We start from the raw sequence: 27,143 nt of genomic DNA, 5'->3' as shown, positions 1-27,143 counted from the left end.
TGTGTGCCAGAGAACCCACAGAGCAGGTGTTGAGCAGGTGTCAATTAGCCAAGCTCAATGAGAAAGGGAGAGGATGGATGGACCAGGGACAGAGAGGCTGCAGGGCAGGGCCTTTGGGGCCTGGAGTTGGGCAGGAGGTGCACACCCTCCTCCAAGTATGTCTGATTCTCCCTGAGCCATCACCTGCAGGCCTCTGGCTGTGCCCACTGCAGCCAGGCCCAGGCTAACCAGAGTGGCCACCATTCTGCTAGGGGGTGCAGAGCCCCACCCTCCCTGCCCTTAGCCCCAGACACAGAGAAAAAGTCACCAAGGCATTTTCCAGTGCACTTTAATCAAAATTCCATCATCAGAATTCTGGTAGCATACAGTGTTGGGATGGGCATGTCAATTCGGTCCTACAAATGGAATTTCCACAGATTTGCACTTCAAACATGTATGAAAAATAAAATATATAATATTTAGCTTTATAAATTTCCCCACTTCATCATTTCATCCTAAAAATAAATGACTACCTCTGTCCAATAAATTAAGCAAGCCTGGCGTCACGAAGCAAACATCAACCAAGTAACATCATTTCCTGAACGAGGTCTGGGGGGAAATACTTGATGGAGACGGTCCGATGTTTACAAGAATCAACATGAATTAAAAGCTAGCACTTCTTCACAGTGGGGTGACATTAAAAAGTGGGAGCCTGTTAATGACTGTTCTTTTCTGTTGGGAAAAAGTAAACCCCCCAAACTATACCAAATGGCTGTAAAAGCTGCAACTGAACTTTTGGCACCAGTTGAGAAAAGAGGTCTTTTGAAGCCATACCCAGCGATGATTCTGTCAAAGCATGGGTCTGAGGGGGAGGTGGCGGGAGGGAGGGTGGCCCCGGCCCTGCTCCATTCCAAGTTCCCCTCTCAGCTCCACTCTGGGGCCACGGATGCCCCCTCCACCTTGGAGAAGGAGGCCTGCCCTCCTCAAGTTCAAGAGTTCCTGGGATGGGTTGATTCACAGCATGAAGAACACCTAGAGGAAGGCCCTTCTGCAGGGTCGGCAGCAGAGGTGGGACCTGCTTTGCTGCGTGCTCGGTGGACAGCAGGGTGTACTGAACACACGGGGGACACGGCCACTCCAGCAGACAGCTGCACAGTCGTTAAAGGGGACGGACAGAGGGAGCACAGGAGACACCAAGGATCCGAGAGGGCAGGCAGGGCAGGGGGCATTTACAGGAGCTCTGAGCAGGGCCTCAGGACTACAGTCCCTGCGGGGCAAGAAGTCCAATACTGGCCCACCTGCAGCTCAGGGTTCTCTAGGGGATACTGTCTCTACCCCCCTAAAGTGACAAAATCTCGGTAACAAACAAACAAGCTGGTGACAAATGCTGCCACAGAGCCTCAGTCTTTGAGATTCCCTGGGAATGGGACTTGGGGGCCCAGCTCATTCTAGCAAGAAAGAGGTTTATGCACAATTTAACTGGGGAGGAAGTGACCCCACACTTCCAACAGGATGGGCCCAACTCCTTGCCCCCGTGGAGGGGAAGGTGGCTACAAGTCAAGGAGCCGCTCCTCACAGGTCTCCACGGGCCACTTGGAGGCTCCTCCGAACACGTCCACATTGTTGTCCACCCAGGGGATGATGTTGCCCGGCATGTTTGTGGAGCAGTTGGCAATGTTGATAATCTCTTGGGCACGAAGGACACGGTCCCAAATGTTGAACTGGCTGAGCTCCCCGACAAATGCCTGTGTGGCATCAAACCTGCCCCCAACGGTGTCCTGGGAACAGGGACAGAAATCTGCATCAGTTTAGGTTCAAAGGCAAACTCTCCCCTGTTCTGTGAGTGGCTCCTGGGGATGGATGCCAGCCTGTGGGGAGGCTGTGGCGTGGGCATTTTTCTGACCCCTCAACTCTGGCCACATTCCCTGACCACTGATTCTGCAGGTTCTGGGGTTCTGGGCAAGTTGGAACTGGCAATTTCCCTCAAGCCACTTCATCTTACAGAGGGGATACTGAAGCTGCAGAGGGGAGACACTTGCCCAAAATTCCAAAGGGAGGCCTACCTGGGTCTCCCGGGCCCCAGCCCTCCCAGGGGAGGAATAACCAGGACATGTGGAGGGAGGGGCCAAGGAGGAGCTCCAATGCAAAGTCCCCAAAGCACCCAGATCTATGCCTTCACTTTCTGACAGCAAACCTCAAACACGGACTCAAATGTCAACTCTTCCCCATCCAAGAGCAGACAACCAGCTTAGGTTTCCTCTCTCTCAGACGGCAACTTTCTTGAAGGCCCCTCATTCTCCCCTTCCCTTCCCATCTCCCCCGCAGGGCTGAGCACTGCACAGATGCTGGCCAGCAGCCACAGAAGATGCAGTACCTGCCCCACCCCCAGAGTCAACACTGATAGGCAGAGGCCAAAGCCCAGAGCTAAGACCCTGGCCAGTCCTGCTCCCCAGAAACACCATTCTGAATTTATCTGAACCCACCACACCAACCTCACTGCTCGTCCTCGGTCCCTCAGTCCTCAAGACAGTGTGGGTTGAGCTGGCAGGACCTTGCCCATCCAAGCTGGCCACCATGCCAGTGGCGATTGGGGTGTGGGGCCTGGCCTGTGCCGCACAGCTGGCTGGCAGCTGCACCCATGGCCCCTGGAAGGGTGCAGGCCCAAACTACAGCCTGACTGTACCCACCTGCTCCTGCCCTAGGATCAGAACACCCCCCGGCTTGATGGGGTGCCAGGGGGCCAGGTTCTCCCCTGTGCCGAGCTTCTCCCCATCCTGGAAAGCTTCCCACATGCCGTCCCGTGTTGTCCAGGTTACACAGATGTGGTGCCACTTGCCGTCGCTGACAAACAGGGGCAGCTGTGCAACCTGTGGGCAGCAACATATGGGTGAGCTCCCCCCCACAGGCTCCCAGAAGTCAGGGCCCACTACTGCCCCCAGTACCCACAGTCACTCCTGGTCTCCCCTTCTCTGCTGCGTGGGTAAGGTGCCCCAACCTCCCACTTCAGAAAGGTCCTCAACAGGAGTTACCATGTGTGTGATAGACACTCAAGCCAGGGCCTAGCGCAGCCCCGCTTTCAGCTGGACACTCTTGGTCCCTCACCTGAGGAGGGTCCCAGATACCAGGCAGCCTGACAGGACAGATGTGTGGACAAGCCCCATGAATGCCTCATGCCCAGGCCAGGGATCTGCAGACGTGCACACGTGTGTGTGTATGTGTGCCCCCAGGGGTGTGTGGGGGCGCACACCGGTGGGCCCCACTCAGAGCTGGAGGGTACTGCCGACCTATGGCACTGCTTGTTGGCAGCCCTGTGAACTCTCCACAGACCAGCTCCACGGAGCCTCCAGTTGTTACTGCTGGTCTCCTAGCAACTGACTCTGGCCTCCCAGGAATTGGCTGTTTACAAGATGTCTAAACAGAGAGGAAAACAAGGCCCGCGGCCAGCCCTGCTGTGTCCAAGGGTGCTATTTAGAACCCAGGGACAGGGTCACCACTGGAAGAATTTCAGCAGGCAGATTCCACTGCACCCCCAAGGCAGTGAGTGCTCCTGGGGTCCCGGGAGCCAGGAAGCTAGTGCAGCCACTCAAACTCCTGCCTCCAGCGAGGAGAGTTTGAGGGTGCACTTTTGGCTGAGTCTGATTTCAGAATGAAAGTTTTGAGGTGGCGCTGTGGGCGGGGGGCGGTCCTCTGGACTCCCAAAACCGAGCTCTTGAGAAGACCACACTCCTGAATGGGCAAGCTAGTTGTCTAATGAAGAGGGACATTTACTCTGGAAGAGGCAAGACTCTAAGGATAGAGAACTCATCGGTGGTTACCCTGGGCTGGGTTGAGGCAGAAGCTGACCACAAAGGGATATGAGGAAATTCGGGGCTGATGAAGTTGTTCCAAATTTTAATTGTGGTGGATACACAACTGTATGCATATGTCAGTAGTGGGCAAATCATACACAAATATGTGTAAATTTTATCTCCATCCCTTCCCATCCCCCAATAAAAGGATGTACTCATAAGAAGTATATGCATGCACTCAGAGACACAAGTGCGTGCACACACACCCATCTGGTACAGCCCTGGGGAGCAGCCCTCAATGACTGGCCTAGGGACCAGCAATAATTTAGGCTGGCAGGCAGGGACCCCGGCTCATTCTTTTCCTTCTGCCATCTCTGGGTCTGGACCCTCACTTGGCTGCTTCTTGGTCAGACTCATAGCTTGGATGTCCAATGGCTGCAGCTGCCACCCTTAGCCCCTGCCAGTCAGCTACCCAGAGTAGGACTGAGTCAGGGCCAAGCAGACCCCATGGTGAGGGCAGCCACACAGTTGGCCATGGGACTGCCCCAACTTCCACATCTTTGTGCATGGCCTCGGGAAGGGCCGGGTGGTGGTGCAGGCAGCCTTACCTTGTCATTGATGAGCAGCTCGATGGGGTTGTTGCCCCACTCTATCAGCACGATCTCATTGGCCTGCCCAGGCACTGCATAGGAGAATGGGGTGCCAATGCCGGGCGAGGCGCTGGACCGCAGCCACAGGCAGATGGTGAAGGCGTACAGCTCGGGCAGTGTTTTTTTGATCTTGCCATACAGGTAGTTTGTGCGGAGAGGGAGAGAGACTTTGAATGCATCGGGCGACTTGAACGCACTGTTGCCTGGGGGTTGGGACAGGAGAGAGGCGGCAGTTCATTAGCCCACCGCTCCAGCAGCACCCAAGGTGACAGCTCACCAGGACCCTCCTGCCACAGTGCCTGCTACCAGCCAGATGCTGTTCTGAGTGCTGAAGCTCCAGGTGGAAACAAGAACATCCCCTCCTCAGGGGACTGATGCTCTGGGGGCAAGAAGGCCAGGATACTAGCAGCAGGTGCAAGAGAGAAGGTCAGGCAGCAATCCTGCTAAGGGGAGTGGCGGGGTGGGGGATGTGGGGACAAGCAAAAGTCTGCTAAGGAAGAGAATTTGAGCTGGAACCCATATGCAAACTGGAGGGGAGAAGACCATGCTGAGACCAGTACAATGGCCCCCAGTAGGCCCAGGAACACGGGTGGGAGACAGCTGGCACACCTTCTAGGACAGGAAAGAAGCCACTTGAAATCTAGAAAAGAAAGCTGTGGTCCCTTCTGGCTACCACTCCCTATCTTCATAGCCATGATGACTGGAAAGCTGAGTAACAGGCAGGAGAAAGCTGAATTCAGATGTGTGGCTCAATGAAATCAGACTTGGCCAAGTCTGATCCCTCAGTTATTTCCTTGAAATCTTGGTCCCTTGGGCTCCGTTAGTAAGAGCAGGGTGGGGACCCATGGACTTGGCCTTTGAGAGAGAAGTCTTACAGAGACCAAGGACTTGAGAGACACCCATCAAGCCAGGTCACTTCTCAGGTGGTCACCACTGTGACGCGAAGGGGACAGGGCCCGTATCTCTCTTTGCTCCCTGAGAGGAGAGAGTTTAGGGACCATGTCCTGCAGTTTGGTAGAAAAGTGCAGAGGTGTCTCTCCCCACCTAGGTTAACACACAAGATGAGAGCCTCAGTCTTTAGGGGCCCTCCTGGGCCATGGGAACCCCCCTCACATGGCTGTCCCTCTGGCACATCTAAACTCTCTGAAAACAACTGGTAATTTTGAGTGATTTTCAATATAGTTTTAATTTAAGCTCAAAGTTCACAACAAAAGCAAAGGGAGAAAGAGCCCCAAAGGCGTCACAGATTCCACAGTGCACAGAGTACCTTGTAATTCCCTGAGCTGTCTTGGCAAAAGCGTCCCTCTTATTTGGAGACTAGACACAGCTGGGGGTGGGGCCTAAATGCCCTTCATTCATTCAACAAGTGTTCACTAAGCACCCACAGGGGCCAGGTGGTCTCACTGCTGTTAAAGACAGGACCCCCAACCTGGCACTGAACTGTTTTGTGTCACCAGTGGGTGAAATCCATCCTTGCCTTGACCTTTCTGTAGAGCCAATGTCAGATGGGTGAACCTTCCTTCTCCACGGTCCCCCAGACCCGCTTCCAGTCATAGCAATAACACAAGGGAGCTCTTCGGCACATGGTTCACACCTACCCAGGAAGACCATCTGTAGAGAGAAGCAGCAGGGCCCGGGACACCCTTCCAACATTTCTGCAAGGGGCAGCATAGAAATCCCAGAAGCTGAGCCTCATGGAGTATTCACTCCTATCTGCTGCCAGTGTGGTCCTGCTTGGCCCATCCTGGCCTCCCACGGCTGGGCACCGCCCACCACCCCTCTCCCTCCACCCCAACACAGCCTGAGGAGCTGCTGAGCACCTAGCTGGGGCAGGAGAGACCTGGTCACCTGGGGAAACCTAGGCTGCATGGGGTCAGGTGTTGACTGGGACCAGCCTCCTATTGGGCTGAAGCAAAACAGAGACAGAAAACCAGAAAACCCCAACTCCCTGATTTCAAAGCTTACACAGCTGAGACACCAAGTGAAGTGACCCACCCAGGTCACACAGCTAGGAAGAGAGAATGAGGCCACCGGAGCTCCCCTTTTCACTACATGCGGCCACTAGTATTTAATCTGTAAGTGGCAAATGGCCATGTTCTTCAGGAAGGCATCAGCATCTAATCAGAGAACGCGCCCATCCTTGGAGGTGGGCAGGCTTGCTCACTTAATAAGGCTCGGTGTCGGTAATATTGTTAGCTTGGTGACAACAGATAGGTTTAATTAGAGCTGAGAGAGCGAGGGGCAGAGGAAGGGGCCTATCCAGAAAGCCAGAACCCTCTATTTATATAAAACAGCTCAGAGGTTCAGAGGAAACTTAGTTAAAACCAATTAAGTAATTAAAAGGCCTGACCGATAAATCAGAGACTGCAGGCGGCAAACAAGGCTAAGGAGGGGGCAGCTGGGACCAAAGAAAAAAGGGTTTGGACTCAGCACTTCAACTTCAAGGTGGGTGGGGCTGGTCAAATAGCCATTGTCAGGAGGCCCTTGCACTGCGCTGTCTCACAGAAGGAAATGAGCACCCTTGGGCCCTAGGTAGCACATGTGTCCTCATAAGAGCTGGACACTCACCACTGGCCTCAGGAGCTGCCTTCCCAGCAGAGCTCAGCCCACACACCCCTCCAGGCCGCAGTGCCCATGACTCCAGTTGTCCAGGGTCACCATCAACTTCAACCCCAGCTCTATAGCCTGACTCCACCCCTCATCTACCAACTAATACCTCCCTCCCAGGGTTGTTGCAGGGGTTACAAAAGATCCAGAATGTGGAACTCACAGCCTAGCATCTGGCCAGAACGGGCACTTAATGGCCAGGGAATGATAGGCTGAGGCCAGAGTCCCCCAGAGCTCCCCATTTTGATCTGTTTCCTCCAGGCTCAGCTGGACACTAAGGAACATGCCTGGTATATCTGGGAGCTGGGAGTTGACATATCACTTTACACTTGTCACAAACAGGCCTCAGGTTTGTCCAGAAGACAAATCAGTCAGCAAATGATCCCTTTCCTCAAAGACTCATCCTAAATTGGTTGGTGCACACAGAGGGATTCTGGAGTTCTCGTGAGGGGTCAAAAGGCAGCAGACAGTAGAAGCTGAGCTGCACCTCAGTGCCAGGTCCAGCCACCCAGGGGCCCTGGTCTGTTGAACAGAGCGCTCACCTGGACCCCTGAGATCTGTGCCCGACCAGCTCCGAGTACTCTCCATGGAAATCAAGCATCCAGAGTGGGCACAGAATCAGGCTGGTGGGTGGGCGTCCTGGCTGGTCTTTTCTAGCTGTGAATACACAGGCTAAGATGGGAGGGACAGTCACAAAGTGGCAGCTTTTGGGTATCCAAACCCAAAATGAAGGACCTCAAAGGAAGCTAAATGTAACTCACAACCAGCCTGCAGTCATAGAACAAAATGCAGGGGGCCAGTTTAGATGACTGTTGCTGCTCACCAGCTGGGGGCCCAGGTCCCACCTCAGTCCCCTCTCCTCAGATGACCCACATGTGGTTGAGAACTTCTGAGCATTTTCTTTAGCTGCAAGATGGTATCACAGAAGTCCTGTCTCACAGGGGTCCGGTGCTCAGCGGACTGCCTGGTGCTACTCCCAACTCAACAGACTTCTACTAACCACTAACGAGCAGGCTCCTAAGGCAATTCGACTGCGATGTGGCCATGGTGGTGGGGTATGCAGCCACCCAGGGAAGATTCCCTTCTCCACTCAGCAGTATCCCCTTAAAGATCCTAGCTGTAGAGGGCCTCCCCTCGTGGCGCAGCGGTTGAGCGTTGGGCTGCAAAACTGCCCACAGTCTCTGCAGCACCAGTTTGATTCCTGGCCGGCTGGTGAGGGTCCCACATGGCGCGCAGACCTCTCCTGCCATGCCCGGTGCTCCCCTCAGCAGTGTACTTCGTCAGTCTGCCTGTTCTGCTCCCTGTTCTGGCTCTGGTGAATTCTATCACCCTCCTGAGCTTCTGACTGTACCCAGTGCTTGTATAAATAAATAAATAAATAAATCTTTAAAAAAAAAAAAAGATCCCAACTATAGAGTGCCTGCTCCCAACCCTGGCATGTCCCAGGTTCCACTGACAATGCGGGGATGGGGGGTGATCAGGGAAGGCACCCACCCTCCCAGGGGACCCATGGCTGCTTCCTCTCCACCTGTCCTGTGAGAAAGGCAACAGCTGCAGCTGCTCACTGCTGCCTCTCGACATCTTGTCAGCTTCCTGGGGTCACCCAGCAACAGAGGAAATTTTTTTTAAACTCAAAAATCCAAATCTAACAAGTTAGCCATGTGCACCCCTTTCTGAGAAGGGTAAGGAAGAAAGCATAGACTGGAAGAGAACAGGAAAGGGATGAAGAAGGTCTGGGACTTCAGGATGTTGCTGGAACACTAACCCTCTCACCCCAGATTTCCTGTACCCACCCTCCCCAACCAACATCGAGAGAGCAGCTGAACACCCCACTATGGATATTCTTCTATCAGGTCAGGAAAGTGAGTAAGGAGAAACTGCCTTCGTTGGGCAATGCAGCTGAAAAGATCATGATATTACAACCTACTGCCAGCAAATCTAAAACTTCACACCCCACCTCCTCAGCAGTTTGGGGGTTGATAAGGCAGCCTGAATTATCTCGGGCCCTTGAGCCCTCCCCTTCTGATCTTCTGGGGGAGAATGTGCACACCAGAATGTGAGCAGAACACACAGAAAATGTGCTGCAAAAGGAACAAGTGAAAAGAAGCTGAAATGCCCATGTGGAGGAGGACAGGATGAGGTTGTTTGTCCATGCTGGCCCTGCAGCACCGACTTTTCCAAGGACAACGCTAGTAGAGCTAATTCCCAAGATGACCATCATCATGACCTGCTCCATGCTGTGCCACAATGTCCACTGACAGCCTGGGTCTGGCTATGAGTAGTGGAAATGAGGCCACTCCCAGCAGTGATCAGCCCCTTCACTGAGTGTCTTGCATGAGGTGCCAACAAGTCTGTTAAGTCAGCCTGACTGTGGGGGGAGACTTGTGGGGGAGAACACAAACCCTCTGTGCACCAAGAGCAAGTGATGACTCAGGTTGACAAAGCAACACTTCATTTCAAAGTCAGAGAAGGGGCTGCTGCTGCACTGTAAGGAATCTGGTGATCTTCTGCACCTAGGATAAGAGCCCACCCTCACAGCACACCCAAGGGAGAACAGCCTTGTGCCGAGTCAGCACAGGAGTCTGGGGAGAGCCACTTCCTCAAGGGCCCAAGTGGCCTGTGTCCTTGGGCCAGAGGCTCTGGCCCCTTCTGTCTGCTCCCTCTTGCCCTGAGCCCAGCTTCCTGGCACTGCAGCTATGAACCCAGGGGGTGGGGCTGAGGGAAGACAGCCAGGAGAGGCATAAACCAGCCACTACTGACCCCGTTCCAGCTCCGTCACCCTCTGCAGCAGCGCGTTCAGGGCGCTCTCCGTCTTCAGCCGGTGTGCGGATGTCTCGTTGTGGAGCAGGCTCTTCTCATCCTCCAGCTCCGCCACCTTGCGCAGCAGCTGCCTCTCCAGCTCCCCCAGCCGCCTCTGGAGCACCTCTCGGAAGTCCCCAGGCAGCCCCGAGGTGGACACATTCGTGCGGAGCTGATGCTTTGGGCAGGGGAGAGGGGGTAGTGTTGGTCAGTCACAAAGCTTTTGTAGGCTGTAGCTCTAAGGCCACACTTCCCCCAGAGCCGCTCCAGAGCAGGACAACTAACGTCTGCTGTGACATGCGGGGGAGCCTTTCACTGGTGCTTTTTTCATCCCACTGGTATGGAAAGGATTTCAAAGTCAGACAAGAATTACTTTGCTGCAATATTGTAAACTTATGAATCTCATTTTCCCCTCTCAGAAAGCTGTTTTTCTCCTCTTACTAAAAAGTCAAAGTTATAACCAGCATCTATCATTCTAGGGTGAAGACCAAAAACACAGTGAGCATTAAAAAAAAAAAATGAATCAAATGGTACAATGGATGAGCTTTCATCTAGATAGGAAAACAGAGCTGTATAACTCTGCTGCAGAGATGTCACTGGGAAACGGGAGATCTAAAACATGACTATTCAAAAGTCCATGAAATCTTTGTTTTTAATGCTGTTTCTAAATCCTCGCTTCCTGTTTCTGCTACTCCTCCATATGTTGGCTCTGGATGCTGGCGGGTGTTGCTAGCCATGTGTCCTCAGCAAGCCACTTACCCCTCTCTCTTAGTGTTCCAGATCGTAAAATGCCGATGATAGATCTGCCCCACAGGACTGTTGCAAGAGTTAAAGTTAAGACACTATGCCTGATGCACAGTGTGCAAAAACACTTGCAGTCATTAGTCATAATGAATCAAGGGCTATCCAGATGCTGAAAATACTGTATTTAGTGATCACACCACGGGAAACAAGTAATTTTGCAATAATTGCCACCTGTAAATGAAACCTACTTCGGCTAATAACTATTTTGGCAAACGTTTTGTAATAGATATGTCCATACTTCTTAAATTGGGCGGAAAGGAAAAGGGGAAATTAATTATTTCTCTCTCAAAGTTCCAAAACGCACACACTTTGCAAGAGAGAAAGGAATCACCCTCCCCTTAAAGCAAACACAGCGGCTCTCTCCTTAGGACCAGCAAGCCGCTGACAGAGGGGTCTTTGAAGTTATCAAGGTTTTTTCCAAGGCGCTTTCAGGTGCGGCTGGTGACCCACCCGCAGGGCCACAGCCAAGACCCGGAGGTCTCCTGCCGCTGTGGCTCAAGGGGAGGCTGGTTTATAAAAGGAAACAGGGGACGCGCGAGGCGGCTGACCTAAGCCAGAGTCTCACGTCAGCAAGCACAGCCTCCGCTGAGCGCGTCCCGGCCGGGGAGATTTGGAGATTTGCAATAAGAGAAAAAAGGTGGCCGGGTTTTTAGCCCCGACCTCGGGGCTAAACCGCCCCATAGTAGGCAGTCCCGGGGCGCGGGAGTATTAACCCTTTCCTTGCAGCAAGGGTGTGGGCGGAGAGGGGCTGAAGCGATCAAATAAGTTTCTGGGGCTGGACTGAAAATCCCCCGCCCTCCAAATTCAGCTCGCGCGCGGCAGCGCCCCGGCAGCCGTGTTCCCGAAAGCCTCGCGGACAGGACGAACCCCCACCCCAGCCCCAACCCCCGCCTCTGCCCCTCGCCTCGGGGGCGCCCCTCCAGCACCCCAGCGCCCTGCTACCTCGAGGCTCTCCAGGCGGTCCTTGAGGGTCTGCAGCGAGCGACTGAGCTGCTCCACGACGTGGCCGGGGTCCCGCGGCAGGTCGCCCATGGTATCCTTGCCGGTGCCCGCCTTGCCCGGTGCCTTGACGCCCGCCAGCCCTTCGCAGCGCGCCAGCTTGCCGGTGAGCTCGCGGATGGCCTCGCGCTGCGCGCCCAGCGTCTCCTTCTGCTGCACGACGGTCTCACGCAGCTGCAGCACCGCGGCCCGGAGCTCGTCCTCGGGGCTCAGTGCGCCGCCCTGCATGGGCATCGCGGGCAGGAGGCAGCCGGCACGCGCCGCCTCCGGGGGCAGCGCGGTGCACACGAAGTGGTTGCCGGGGGCCGGGCCATCCTGGGCCCCGGCGGCCACGGCGAGCGCCACGCCGGCGGCCAGCAGCGCTAGCATCCCGCTTCCGCCGCGCTCGCTTCGGGCATGGGCTGGGCGGGCGCCGTCGGGGCGCGGGGCGCGGGGCGCGGGGCGCGGGCGCCTTCCCCGCCGCTGCGTTGGGATGCGCTGCTCGAGGGCAGCTGAGCGCGGGAGCCCACCCAGCCCGCGCCGCCGTCCGAACTCCGCTCCCAGCGCCACCTGGCCCGGCCGGCCCGCGCGCCCTTTCTTAAGCAGGCGGGAGGGGCGGCGCGTGGGGCGCGGCGCCGGGAGCGCTGATTGGCCCGGCCCGTTGCGCGTCAGCGCAGGGGGCGGGACGGGGGCGCCTGGAGCCCGCGCGCCGGGCGGGCTGAGCGCGCGTGGGCTGAGGACAGGGGGAGCAGCTTCCGCAGCGGCCTCGGCCCGACCCCCCAGGAAAGGAGGGTGAAGAAAAACACCCCGTGGTGTCTTCTGGAACCTCGGCCGGCGTGTCCAGGCGCCCCTTGGATCCACCCGAGGACACCAGAGTCACGGACTGCGGAGAAGCGGGAGTCCCCTGATGCCCTGGCTCCCCGGGCGGCTGCTGGACTTCCGAGCAGCCCGGGCGGAGGGGCGTGGGGGGCCCTCCCTTGTCTAGTGAGACGGGTGAAGAGGAACCCCAGGCTGTGCTCGAACCCAGGGCTGCCATCCCTAGTCACCTGGTCAGAGCTGCCGGCCACCACACCCTGATTGAGGGCGGGAAGGAGCTGTGTGAGGACCACTTCTGGACATGCACAACTCCCCAGGAAGGTTCCTGCCTTGGGAAGATTCTGGGGTCCTCGAGGACCATGCTGACTGCAAAGAGGGGACGCCCCACAGATTACATGCAATGAGGGGCATGGATGGGGGCCAGTCCGAAGGCCAGGAGCTTTTCTGTGCTCAGTCAGCCCACCAGGTGGTGACCTTATTTTGCAAGACCTGTCAGACGGCAGTCACCGCGATGGTGTCGCCTAGCAAAACAGTCCCCACCCTTGTAAATGGGGTGCCCACATGTCCATTTCACACTTTGAAACCGTTATTCTCAGATTTCGTGGGGAGAACAGATCTGGACAGAAACCTGAAAGGGAGGAGCAAGTGGGTTTCAAAAGCTCGGTTTAGGAACAAATTCAGAGAGATTTTGATGCACAGCCACAGGCTGAGCTGGTTTACTGCACATTATAAATGGAAATCTTTATTTTTTTCCCTCTATGTTTTTAAGAAATCCTGTTGCAAGGTCATTAATCACGTTATCCATTTTACCAGAAACAAATGGATTTGTCACTTGTGCACAGAAGCTGAGGTTGATTCTGGAAATAAATTGTATCAAAATAAATGAAATTATTATGATAATATAAAATAGGCTGCAGTGATTAATCTCCAGAAACAAAATTTTGACCTGCATTGCACTTCAAACAATAGCTTCTGTTATGTAAATAGTTTGGGGGTTTTCAAGGACAACGTTGCTGAATTACAAGAAAAGTTCTATTGATGAATATCTCCGTGGATAAAAATTAGAGACAGGAAATTTGGTCTACACAACACCCAGAGCACAGAACAATGGAAGTAATGATGGTTCAGGTAAGAACGTTCATTAATAGAAAGGTATGAGGTGGGGATGGGTCTTGGCAATGGTCTAAGATCTCTGTTGGTCTGCTGCAGTAGGAGGTATCACTTTCATGTTGGAAATATAATCTCGAAAAGACTCATTCCTTTTACATCCTTCTTACTTTGGCTCCTTGAAAATACTCAAAGTTCAAATAAGCCCACACGATTGCAGTAATGAAGGTAACAAGTTTACAAAGCACTTTATAAAATCTTTCATTGTAGGTGATTCCATAAGGCACCAAATCCAGACATGTTCAGAATTATCCAGATAAAGACTTGACTTCTTGACTTTCAATTTTCACTCCTAGGCTAGGTTTTTTTTTTTTTTTTTTTTTTTTTTTTTACTTGTAAGCCTAGGTGGATCTTAATTAGATGTGACGGTAGAGTAATATCTCCTATCAATTGTTCCATGTATCCTTTTATGACACAGATTGATAAATTCATGTTTACAACTACTTGAAATAGAAGCTTGTTCCTTTAATGAGTAAATAAAATTAGAGTTCTAATTTCCTCCAGAAGAAAGGAGGCAGTGTCCAAAAAAATATAAAAAAAGTAATTACTCTTAAAGTTCTCAAAGGAGATTTCACTATATGGAGTGATCATAGAATTGCCAAAGCCCAGATGGAAAGACCCAGGCATCTAAGATGTTATTTGGTGGGGAAGAAGTATAATTAGAGGGCTTGGTTAATGGAGTATATGCTATTTAGGGTTTTATTTTGTCTTCACGGTGCAGAGGAAAGCCTGCTGGCTTAGGAACAAGGGGACTGAGTCCTAACACCATCTGTGTCACTAGCTAAGTGATTTTGAGCAAGTCATTTCTCCTCTCTGGACATCAGTTCCTCACTAAAGGGATTGGACTAGACTCTGAAAGGCCCTTCTGGCTATACTCAGGAGTTGGTAGTTTGAAAAAAAAATCACTGCTCAGTGTGATGAATGTTCCAGAGCCTCGTTCTTGCTGTATGGCTTTCTGTATAGCTACATGTACTGCTAAGGGTGAGTATGGAAAGTGGGGTGTTTGTGTAAACCTTCACACAGGAGATGCTGTAACTGTGTTTGAAAGTTTCTCTCAACAACACCAAAGTTCACCCTTGATTTACTCACAGCACAACAACCTTGTCTACCTGAGAGAGCCTGCCTTTCTGACTCATGCTACCCACAAGGATAGTTATGTGAGCGACAGCAACTAGGGCCCACAGATTTTTCTTCACTTGAAAAGTCGTGCAGATCTGCAGCAATGAATCAGCTCCAACTAATCCCTTAGTGTAACTGATGCTGCAGCATAGTAACCACCCACTCATTCACTATGTCTTCTGGCTTCCAGGTCAGCTGAGAGCCCAGTATGGACTTAAACCGTGCTGGGAATCCTGATGAGCTCATTCCGCCTCCATTTTATTGCCCCATCTGTCTGGTTCCCTTGTTCTTCTCACATGCATTTTTATCTTGGTCTTCTGGGAAATGTGCTAATTCCCACCATGGTGTCAGAGGATCCTATCTTATACTTTCTTGCATTTCCTCCTCTCTCAGTGCCACTTGGGAAGTCAAGAATGGGGGTGTGAGCTCAACAACAGAATCCAAGGACAACTTCCTGCAAACATGACTCAGGAACTGTCCTCGGTGCTGAATTTCAATTGGGAGGGAAACTGATGTTGCGGTGACTTTTTTTGAAAGTAGAATTCAGTGCAACTATAACGGAATTTGGAGGCTCCAGAGAATCCCAACTAATAGTCTTTATGCCTAAAATGCTAAGGCCCTTTCAAGAGTGGAGTTTTCACTAGACTGGACTGTGGTAGGTAGAATAAAAAGTGTTTGAGCCTTGGAGTCAGAGAGCTCTTGTTTCAGTCCTAGTTTTATAATTTGCCATTTGACCTGAAGAGGATAGCTTCAGTTCGGGCCTCCCCAGTGGCGCAGCGGTTGAGCGCTGGGTTGCGAAGCTGCCCGCAACCTTTGCGGCGCCGGTTCGATCCCCGGCTGCTCCCCGGTCACCGGAGGAGGGTCCCACATGGCGCGCAGACCTCTCCTGCCGCCCGCTGCTCCCCTCAGCAGTGTACTTCGGTCCTTCTGCCTGCTCTGCTCCCCGCTCTGGCTCTGGTGAATTCTCTCACCCTCCCGCGCTTCTGACTGTACCCAGTGCATGTATAAACAAAAAAAACAAACAAACAAGCAGACAAATAAATAAATGGAACATGCCTCTATTAAAAAAAAAAAAAAAAAAAAAAAAAAAAAAAAAGAGGATAGCTTCAGTTCTCCTAGATTCCCTTTTTTTCACCTCTGACATCAAAGTTTTGTGTGAGGCTTGAATGAGATGATGTGTGTGAACATGTTTGGTGCATAGTAGGTGCACAATATATACTAATTTTCCTTTTCTCCACTGAATCCAGAGCTGAAGTATAAGTTATTTTTTGAACAAAGTTTAAATATTTCCTATATGTTCTCCAATATCCACATAGAATTAAATAAGGCAATAAATCTTGAGAAAAAAACAGGCCAACCTCTTTAGAGGGAAGACAAGGGATGAAACTTACCAGTGTCAGCATGAGAAAGTTATTCTACTCTGTGGGGTTTTTAAAAAAGATAAAGCATTGTGGTTTTGAACCTTAATCAGAGGATTCAGTTAAAGTAAACCATTTCACTTATACACTAACTTAGACTATATCACCAGGCTGAATGTCCAGACCCAACTAAAAAATAGTAGCCTTTAACATTTCAGTGATTCTGATTTTGTATTGCTATGGGTTCCTGAGAGATATAAGGCCCCCAAATAAAGAAAATGTTCCTTCCTTGGTGCATCTGGGTTCTTCTTGAATAACATATTTCTGGTTTAATTTTGGGAGTATGTGATAGGAGACATCGAGTGTCAGGAAGTGTTCCTGTGCAAGTATATTATCACATGTGGCTGAAAAGCCATGCTTTCGGGGGAGTGATTGGTTAAATTGCCCAACTGACTTCAACAAACAAGGCTTTTGGAAGCATCTTCTGATTTCAAGCAATAGAACAAATTGCTGTATAAACCAGGGACAATGTCTTAGCTCAGTTTTTTAAAGTAAAGGATAATAGATCGGGATGGGAAAAGACTGGAGGAAGGGACCCCAGGAATTTGGTTTGCTTTGAGGAAACACTCTTAAGAATATAGTCTCAAATTTTCTGATTAAAAAAACAATTGAAATTCTTTCATTTTCACACAAGTTACTCGTGATGGAATTGACCTATCTAATATAGATTTGTAGCTCACTTTCTCCATATAGTTTAACCACATTGTGTGAACCTTTGAAATTGAGGGTTAGAAGAGATTTTTTTTAGAAATAGTTTAAGAAAAGTGAAAAGTTCCTATGTCTGTTAACAGCAGGATCAAACTGGAACCTAGCTTCTGATTCCCAGTCTAAGGGCCATTTTCTCTATACTACTCACTCCCCAACTTATGAACACTTAAAAATGCTTGGATTCTTAAAAAAAAACAGCTCTCTTAAAAATAAGTAATTAGCCATACCAAATTCAATGACCATTTCCCATGTCCTGGAACTCACTGCAGCATTCAACATTGTTGGCTAAGTCCTTTTTTATTAATACTTTCCACTATTGGTTTCTGTGATATCATTTCTTTCCTTCCTTCCTTCCTTCCTTCCTTATCTCAGTCTCCTTTCACTAAGTGCATCCTTGATAGACATGTCCAAAGTTGAGTTATCAGAGCTGCCCCCTTTCCCTCACTATACTCTTTACCTTGACAGTTTTATGCTTTTAGTGGTGATCTGTATATTAGTTACTCCATTCCTGATCTGTGCAGAGCTCCAGACCAACTGCATTCTGGACAGCTCAAGGATAAACTACAATATGTACTCAACTAAATTCCCTGTTCTCTTCCCCATCCTTCTTTTCTTCCTTCTGTATTGTCTATTTTTGATGTATTAATGCATTCCAAGTCATCTAAATAGAAAACTTTGGATTCATTCTGTCTCCTCTCCAAAACCCAAAATCAACTCAAATTTCAGACAGTTTCTAAGTCCTAATTCTACTTTTAAAATATATCAACTCTATATTTACTAATACAAACTCATTCCCTCTGCTCTACACTATACAATTGCCTCCTAACTGAGCTCTCTAACTCTACATGGCCATTTCAGCTTGCAGTTAATTGTCAGATCAGTTTTACTAAAGCACAACTCAAAAGTATCTAATCCCTCTACTCAGAAGCCACCAGTATTTCCCTAGGCAATTTGATTACTCCTTAGCCTCCATCATCTTCTCCCCCCACTACCTAATCAACCTCAATTCACTGTATCCCTTGATCCCTTCACTCCAATTAAAATAAACTATTTGATGTCTTCCACTATGACCTACACTTGCCATCCTTCCGATTTGGAGGTGGTTGTTTCCTATGTCTAGAACCACAAAACCCATCCTCTCGATTTCCAAGCCCCATAACAAAATATATATGCATTCAGTATGCTGCTTAAAACTGCAGCTAACATCTTGATGTTTAATGTCTATTTTTAAACAAATAAACAATATCATGAGTCCTGGTTTGAAAACCACCCAAACAAGGAAATAAAAAGAATACATGTGTCTGCTGGGGCCAGTGGCAGAGGTGGGTCAAAAGGTGGGGAGGTCCTCTGCAGCTCTGCACACGTGTTACCTTTCCACAAAGTTAACCCTAGTTTTGCTCTCTGAAGTGATACTATAAAGGACAATATATTATCTCCACACTTGTTATTTTTCTTACTACTTTTAGTTCTGTCTTATAATTATTTTCTCTACTGTACTAGGAGTTTCTTAAGGGTAACATCTAAGTCTAATATACTTTCTACTTTTAATAACTAGTGTGTTGGATATCTTTGTGCAGAACTGTGATAGTGCTGTGGGAGAAAAACAAAGAAGAGTTTGCTCAATACTTAATCTTCTCTGAAATTTTGCAGGAAGGAATTTACTGTTAGAATGGTAGGAGACATTTTCATGGAGACATTGGGAATTGAATTAGCCATTGAAGGAATGATGGAGGATAAGATAGACAGAAAACGTTGGGTATCTGGAGGAGTAGACAAGAGAATGGAAGGTTGGAGCCACTGAAGAAAAGCAAGGTATATAGTTAGCAATCCCTGACCTTTAGTCCTTTGTTACAAGTCTGTGCTCTGTTTCCAAGTATGCCTTAAGATACATTTATTTCATTTACAGTAGATATCACTCACCTACATCCGTAAGGAAAAACAGGATCCCTTGGGGGGTGGGTAGGTGACCAGAATAGTTATTTGCAAGAATGAACAAAGTGTGAGTAGTAACAATGTTCAGTTTTTAATTGAGCAAAGGAAAGTGGGAATTTGTGTCTGAAATGTCTACACATCCCAGACATTCTGAAATTTTCCCATCTGGATACCCAGATGGAAGTAACACAGAAATGGCGGGGGAGGGGAGGGTTAACATTTTTTTCTTGCTGGTTCTCTAGCACCACTTGATAGGGGCTAAGGTGAAATTCTAAAGGAACAAACCTCTATTCCAGCACTATCAAGGGTTCTGAGCCTAAATAGCAATTGAAATTAGAGGGCCATGGCCAAAACAAATTCTCCTGTGCATTTATTCTCAACATATTAGGTTCAGTACAGCCTTGAGCTTTGAACTAAAATTCCTATTGACTCTTTCATCTCAGCTGAGACCATTTATTACCCCCAGGATCCTGATGTTCATACGTAGGCTAACCTTTCCTTAGCTGAATGAAAGGTGCAAAGAGACTGCATATTTTGGATTGTTAATCAGAGAGGAATTGCGCTATTCCCAGCCTTCAGCAGGAAAATAGGTTCATCTATGTTCCAGATGCCCCGTTGCCATATCCACTCAGCTCTAGACCCCATGAAGTGAATTAAGCCCTTCATGTACATTGCTGCTTTTGTTGCTGAGGTGGCAGCTTATTCTATCCAGACTCTTTTTTCTTTTGCTCTGTGATTCAGTTCCACTAATGAACAGCCCATCTGGGTTGAAGGGGGTAGAGGACATTTCCCTGAAATTTAAGAAGTTTGAATAAATAAATCCTCCAACTAAGATTTCTTTCCTCTTCCACAATAGCCATTTAAGCCATCTTTATGGTACTCCCCAACTCAAATCCCAGTTGGGATTCATTAGGAAATAGTTAAAAAGCATTATTATTAAGGAAAATTCTTTTGTGGAAAGAGATACTATATTATGATTGGTTTTTAAGTCTAGCTTCCTGAAAACTATATGAGATAGAAAAAGGGTTATGATGGGCCTCCCCTGGTGGCGCAGTGGTTGAGCTCTGGGCTGCGAAGCTGCCTGCAGCCTCTGCAGAGCCAGTTTGATCCCCGGCCGCTGGGCGAGGGTCCCACATGGCGCGCAGACCTCTCCTGCCGCCCACTGCTCCCCTCAGCAGTGTACTTTGTCTGCCTGTTCTGGTCTCCGCTCTGGCTCTGGTGAATTCTCTCATCCTCCCATGCTTCTGACTGTACCCAGTGCTTGTATAAATAAATAAATAAATCTTAAAAAAAAAAGTTAAAAAAAAAAGACTTCCTCTGTTTAAAAAAAAAAGAAAAGAAAAAGGGTTATGAGAACAAACACATAATGCTGTATTGCAGCCTTGAGTCTTTGAACGATAAGGTCAGTTTAATGCCAAAACAACAACAACAACCAACAAAACCCTCTTATGGCATGAAAGCAAAAAGAATCTGAGTCAATGTGTGATATTTTAGGTAAATTCTTAGAGTTCATCGTTTTATTGTATTTCATATTTTTCTTTGCCATTTTGGCATTAAAAACAATTCTTTCATTTCCAAGCCCTGTTATAAAATAAACATGCATTAAGTGTGCTACTTGAAACTGTAGCTAATGTTTTGATGTTTAATCTTCATCTTTTAAACAAATAAGCAGCATCAGGAATCCTATATCAAAAGCTACCTAAGTTAGGAAGTAAAAAGAATATCTGTGTTTTTTGAGGGTGATAGCAGGGATGGGTCATAAGGTGGGGAAGGTTATAATTTCCTTTGCAATTAAAGTCAACATTAATTCTCACGTTATTACATAACTGCAATTTATGATGCTTCAAATCTTGCTGAAGCTTATGCTTATAGAGTAAACTGTCCAGGAAATATTATTTCAAATGATAGTTATGGAAGATAAAGACTTTATTTTTGTTTACATCTGTGTCTTTAACATTAGAATAGTGCCTGGCACATTGTATGTGCTCAATAAATATTTGTTGTAAAAGGTGTGTTGTGTAGAGGGACTGGGTGAGTTGGTGGTATACTGATTTAGGGTAAAAACTCCTAACTTTTTAATCCAAACAAATTGATAATGTAATTTGTTTCTGGAAACTATAGGCAAGACTACATATTGCAATTTTAATTATATATTAGACATTTGTAAGTCTAGGAAAACAATAGAAACAGAAGTCCTCCCAATTTGACTGCTTCTTAGGGAATTAGAGAATGAAGGAATGGTCTCCAGAGAATGAAGACCTTAAAAGGCATCTTTTGGGGAGGAGCCAAAAACAGAGAATAAACCTAAGAAGATTTTTGCCTTAGTTGTTCTCGCTACATCGTGGCAAGTAATATCCCCTATGGAGTCTCAGCCATCACCCAAACCTCACAGACACATGTACACAGACTTGTAAATGGAACCCTGGAAATATAAAATAAAAGAATGAGAGCATTCATTGCCTTTAAGTATTGCTTAGATCCTCCTTGTCATAATTCTAGAACTATAACTGTTGGGGGACCTTTAAGTTGGCCTTGGTTGAACAAGAGTGATTTCTATGACTCTTCTACCCCTGTGGGTCAATATTGATAAGGAGGAGATACAAAGAGCTTTTTTGTCTTCTTAATCCAAGCTGAAAATATCTCCATTGAAGTTTTGTTGAATCATCAATCATCATTGTAAATACAAGCTTTTAGAAGGCTATTTTGTTCAATCTAAAACTGAAATGTTTTTGTTAAGAGCCAACACGTTGACCTGTTTCATGATCAGCATTTGAACTGACAGATTGGAAGAAAATGATATTGAAACTCAATTTTACAACAAGCCTTGCTGTTGGAAGAAGTGAAAAATAACTAGGAAAGTAAGTGATAGAATGAGGAGGAGGACCTGCCCAGTACAATTTCACATCTTTTCTAGTACTGATGGAAGGATGAGGGAAGATGGTTTAAGAATTTGGGGCTGTGAAGTAGGAACTTGGAGGTCATGTCAAGTAGGTTAAGGATCTGAAAGCTCAGCTTGAGCCCTCTTATGCAATGACAGTTTTTATTCCAGACAGAACATTCCTTGAACACATTGTGGAAATGGACCATTATATCATCCTGTCCATTGACTAAAGAAAAATTATGTCATGAATTCACAGTCACTGGCATATCCCTATCTTTAGGAACCTAGGCCACTGTTAAATCAATTTCCTTAGGTGGGTAAGCGTAGCTTTAATATTCTGTTTATTTCTCTAAGTTCCTACTTTTCCTAGTAATTTCTTACTATCTTGTCAAGTTCTTTGATATTTTTAAGGACTTTTTAAAAATTCAGTTTTTAGTTGCTTTCAGTAGGAGGACTGCTCCAAATAACCTAGTTCCATAACTGCCTTGAGCTCAAATTATTCAAACTAGTTACACTAAGAAGGGTGAAGATGAAAGGATGCCAGATGCATACTACAATATGGGACTACAATCCTCACCTCCCTTTCTTCCCACCAAAATATACCCAACACCAAAAAAGGTATAAGAAGTTCGAGGGAAGCTTGGGTATCATTTAGAACAGCTTCTAGATTTCAATACTGAGATCCAGAAAGATAAAGGGGCTAGTGTAAAGTCATATAGTTACTTCGTTATAGTTTGAACAAGAAACTTCTGACTGTTCATCTAGGCTCCTACTCATCTCACCCTGGTTATTTCTTCCTTCTATTCTTCTACAATGGTATAATAGAGATCAATTGCATTACCTTTTCTATGTCTAATCTATGAGCTACAGTTGTTTATCTTTTGGGTAGTCTAAAGTAAGCCAGTGAGGGTGTTAGAGTCCCTGAAGGAGGGAAGAGAGAAAGGAGACAGAGACTAACGTTTCAAGAAATAATGGCGTAAAGTATTCTAAACATGATGAAAACTATAAACTCACAGATCCAAGAAACAAGGAACACAAAAAGTATGAATAAAACTACACCAAGGCACATCATAATCAAATGTCTTAAAGTCAGTGATAAAGAGAAAAGTCTTAAAAGCAATAAGAACATCTTTAAACCACTGAAAGAAACTCCATCAATCTAGAATTACATAATTAGATTAAAATAGCTTTCAAAAGTAAAAGCAAAATATAAATTTCTTCAGAGACATAAAAGTTAAAAAAAATTACCAGCAGATCTATAGTATAAGAAATATAAAGGACTCTTAAGGAATAAGAAAAATGATACTATGTAGAAGTATGGCTCTATACAAAGGAATAATGAGCACAAGAAATGATAACTACATAGACTACATGATTATGAAGAAAATCCTATGGGATCTGAAAAAAAGCTAATAGAATTAATAAATGAATTTAAGAAAATTTCAGGATTCAAAATCAATAGACCCAAATTTGTGATACTTTTATATTCTAACAGCAATTACAAATTGCCTCAAAAATGAGAAATGCTTAAAAATATATGTATATCAAAAGATGTACAAGACTAGTACACTAAAAGCTATAAGACATTTCCAAGAAAAATGAAAGAAAACTCTAAATAAATGGAGAAAAATATCATGGTTGTGAATTGGAAGATTTGCTATTATCAGTTCTGCCCAAACTGACAGATTCCATGCAATCCTAAGCCAGACTCAAAGTTAGCTTGTGGGAATTGACTATATACTTCCGTAATTCACATGGAAATTCAAAGGATCTAGTATAACCAAAACAGTTTAGGGGAATAAAAAAAAAAGAACAAAGTTGGAGGTCTTGCCATATCTAATTTAAGGTTATAATAATCAGGAAATACTCAGTTGTGGAGTAATGATAGGCAAATAGATCAATGGAGCAGTCCAGGAAAAGATCCCACACACAGTCAGTTGATTTTTGAAAAAGGTGAAAAGTTCAATGGGGAAAGTCTTCAATTTTTTTTTATTTTCACGGAAAAAAAGAACTTTGATGCATACATCATATTGTATTAAGAGTGATTCAAAGTGGGTGATAGACATAAATATAAAGCTTAAAGCTATGAAACTTCTAGAAAAAATATAGAAGAAAAGCTTTGTGATTTTGGGTTAGGGAAGATTTCTTCAAATATGACACTAACAGTACAATCCATTTTTAAAAGAATAGTCTGTTGAATTTCACCAAAATTGGGCGTTTTTGCTCTTTGGAGAACTCTATTAAAAGAATTTTTAAAGCCATGGACTTAGAGAAAATATTTTCAAATCACAAACCTAACCAGGTACTTACATCCAGAATACATAAAAAATTCTTAAAACTTAATCAGAGGGGGGATAAACAAACCAATTAATAAATGGCAAAAGCTTTAAAGAGATCATTCACCAAAGAAGATATACAGATGGGTAATAAGCATTCGTCCTTCAGGAAATGCAAATCCACGAGATACCACAACACACCCACTGGAATGTCACAAATAAAAAGATTGACCACACCAAGTGTTGGGAAGGTTGTGGAGCAACCTATACTCTCATAAATGGCTGTTGTAGCAGAAAATGTTTCAACCACTGTGGGAAAGTTGGACAATGTATTTATAAAGTAAACATATGCCTAATGTATATATATTTGGACTATTCTAGTCCAAAGTATTTTCTGAAGAGAAATGAAAGCTGCACTCATAGAAGACTTACACAAATGTCTTTGCAGCTTTATTTGTAGTAGTCAGAGAGTGGAAACAGTCCAAATGTTCATCAGTAAGTGGATGGCTAAATTGTGGCAAATACTCAGCAAAAGGATGGAATGAATTATCAAGTGCTACAATATGGGTGAATCTCAAAATAATTGTGCAGACTGAAAAGAACCAGAGAAAGAAGGGTGACATTCATGATTCTATTTATACAAATGCAAAATTAAAGAAGATCAGCAGGGGGAATAGGAACAGGATTACAGATGGCCAAAAGGAAGCCATTGGGAATTTTTGTAAACGATGTTTTTCCATCAGTCATTTTCTTTATTGTGATGATGGCTTCATAGGTGGATACAGACATGAAAACTTGCCCAGTTATATATTTCAATTACCTAAGGTTCAGTTCATGCCAATTATACTTCATTAAAAATAAAAATAGAAAAAATATGTCAGTTATCTTTCACTTGTTGATGAAAGAATGATTGTCCACACACTATCATGAGAGCACACTTTTGTACATATGGAAATATGTACAAGTAAATAATGCATGTATATGATATAACTGTACCTGTAGGTAAACAGAGCCACCTGAGGAGCCAGAAGTTCACACCTGAGAGCATATCATGTTTTATGACAACTAAATGGAAGTATAATGTGATTTTAATAGCAGAAAACCCAAGAATACATTTTCATCCAATGAACACTGGTCTCCTTCCTCCCTCTTGAACTCACAGTCCTGACTTTCAACATGTGTAACCTATTTCCTGCTGTGAACCACGTCGTCTTATTATCCTCTCCAGTCTCAATAAGGAAAACACAATAGTCAAGCCTCCTATGACTCACGCTGGTGCCTGTTCACGAAGCTCACTGTTCATCCTGGGACATTTCAGCTTAAGCCAAGAGGATATTTCTCTGAAACAAAGCCTCAATGAAGATCACACTACCTTGAAGAGAAATACTTTGGGTAAAGATACAGTATTCTTTTTAAGAAAAGTATTCCTTGCTTTTTGCAAGAGGTCAAGGCTAGGACTTGAGTAAGTACAAATCCAGTAGAAAGAATAGCTGAGCAAATCTCAATAATTCAATTGGACCTTGACTTTTTTTTTCAAAGTTAAGCAGAAAACTGACTCTTAGAGAAACTTCTTGACATAGTATAGAAAAAGAACAGTTACATAAACTTGTAAAAGTAATGCAAGACTTTCACAACATCTAGACTTAGATTACTCATGTCAAGAGCCAGGACTGTGCGTTTACGCAAGAAGAAGGAGTGTTCATTGGATGAAAACGTATCGCTCTCCTCCTTGCTTCCCTGCCCTGTCTGTCCTCTGTCTCTCCACCCCCTCCCTTCCCTCCATACCCACCCCAATAAGTCAATGTGAAAGAAACTCTCAGGGCAACATTTCCTGTCTGTGAAATAAAAAGTTGCCTTGTCTCTAATGCTCAAGAAAGCACCCAGTGTGAAAATGCTATAGATACACTGCCCATCGTGCTTTAAGCATAGCCCACACGAGGTTATCTATGAGGACATGGGCTAAAAATATCCATGGTGTTGTGCTATGCGATGCCAGAAAGTTCAAGAATTTTTTTAAATATAGGGGAAAGCTGTTTTTCAGATCTGAGTGACATCAGAGAGCTGATTTAGCTGAATTTTTGTAATGGATCAAAGTCATATCTACATAAATGAGTCTCAGCCTTGCCTGTGCATTAGAACCACCTGGGGATGGCATTAGTCCAGGATGCAGCAGTGAGGGGTTTTGTTGCTTCTGCTGCTCATATTCTTAAGCACTCCAGGCAAGTCTAATAGCAGTCAGGGCTGAGAACCCTTTTTTTTTTTTTTACCATTCCAAACATCAGGATAAAAGCAGGCCACAGTCCAGACTTCAGACACTCGAATATTTGGATCTTGCTGGCTTTGTGTAGGCAGAGCCTGAATCTAAAATGACACCTGGGAGCTCAGGCTGTTTCTTCCCTGGCCCACCTGCCCCTGGTGCACCATACAGATCACCTAGTAAATAGTCAGTTTATGCAAAGCAAAGCTGTTTTCAATATTTTTAAAAGTTCACAAGAAATATTTGTTTTTTGTAATGATTCAGATAATTCAGGGGTAAATAATTTTGAGAGTGATAATGTTATAATCATTTCACAATATATGTAAATCCAACCATCATTCTGTATGCCTTAAACTTAGACAGTGATGTATATCCATTATTTCTCAATGAAACTGGGAAAAAAATAATAGTGTTTTTCCTCCAAACACAACTCCACAGCGGTAACTAACATTAACAGCCAGGAAAATATCCTTTCATAGCATGTATTAAATACATGTACAAGCACATGCAAATATATGTACTCACATCTCATACCTCCATTCCCATTTCTTCCTTTGTTGTATACAGAAAATAGATATATATGTATTTTTTTCCTGCAGCATGTTTTATTCACTTAATCTATATCATGAGACTCAGTAAAACCTGGTGGATTAAATAGCCTCCTGCAACCTCACTTAAAATGGCAGCAGAGGGAGTAGAAAGGACATGAGCTGCAAAGATAAGGAGAACAGCAAAGGAAAAGAGAACAATAAAATTTTGGAGCCTGAAAGCAGATAGAGAAGTGGAGGAGTTGAAGCAATCTTAGGAAACCAGAGAAATACAAACTGGACTGGAGCAGAGCATCAAATCCCCTGGGGGGCTTATTCACAGATTGCTGAGCCCCACCCCCAGAGTTTCCATTGCTACTAGTAGGTCTGGGTGGGACCTGGGAACTTGCATTTCTAACTTGCATTTCAGGTAATGC

The 27,143-nt window shown here is 46.3% G+C and overlaps 1 protein-coding gene across 1 annotated transcript; it reads right to left on the bottom strand.

Annotated features, from left to right (window-relative positions):
* Positions 1-316: 316 nt before the first annotated feature.
* Positions 317-11,995, bottom strand: NPTX2 (neuronal pentraxin 2). The gene is made up of 5 exons (XM_037507134.1): positions 11,570-11,995; positions 9,785-10,001; positions 4,376-4,620; positions 2,667-2,846; positions 317-1,757 (listed from the first exon to the last, which is right to left on the bottom strand). Exons 1-5 carry the CDS (start codon positions 11,993-11,995, stop codon positions 1,530-1,532), a joined length of 1,296 nt encoding a protein of 431 aa, XP_037363031.1. The 3' UTR covers positions 317-1,529.
* Between the last annotated feature and the right edge of the window lie 15,148 nt (positions 11,996-27,143).

The sequence above is a fragment of the Talpa occidentalis genome, unplaced genomic scaffold, assembly GCF_014898055.3.
Source record: "Talpa occidentalis isolate TD23 unplaced genomic scaffold, MPIMG_talOcc4v2.1 talOcc4.12, whole genome shotgun sequence".
Lineage (NCBI taxonomy): Eukaryota > Metazoa > Chordata > Mammalia > Eulipotyphla > Talpidae > Talpa > Talpa occidentalis.
Note: the sequence above shows the minus strand (reverse complement) of the source record. Positions and strands in the feature narration are given on the sequence as shown.

Bases quoted from the DNA above. Each gene is read 5' to 3' on its own strand.
- NPTX2 (XM_037507134.1), bottom strand. From the start codon at position 11,995: ATGCTAGCGCTGCTGGCCGCCGGCGTGGCGCTCGCCGTGGCCGCCGGG. The intron at 10,002-11,569 runs GTAGCAGGGCGC...CCCTGCCCAAAG, and splicing joins ACCGCCTGGAGAGCCTCGAG to CATCAGCTCCGCACGAATGT. The intron at 2,847-4,375 runs GTAAGGCTGCCT...TGCTGCCCACAG, and splicing joins AGCTGCTCATCAATGACAAG to GTTGCACAGCTGCCCCTGTT.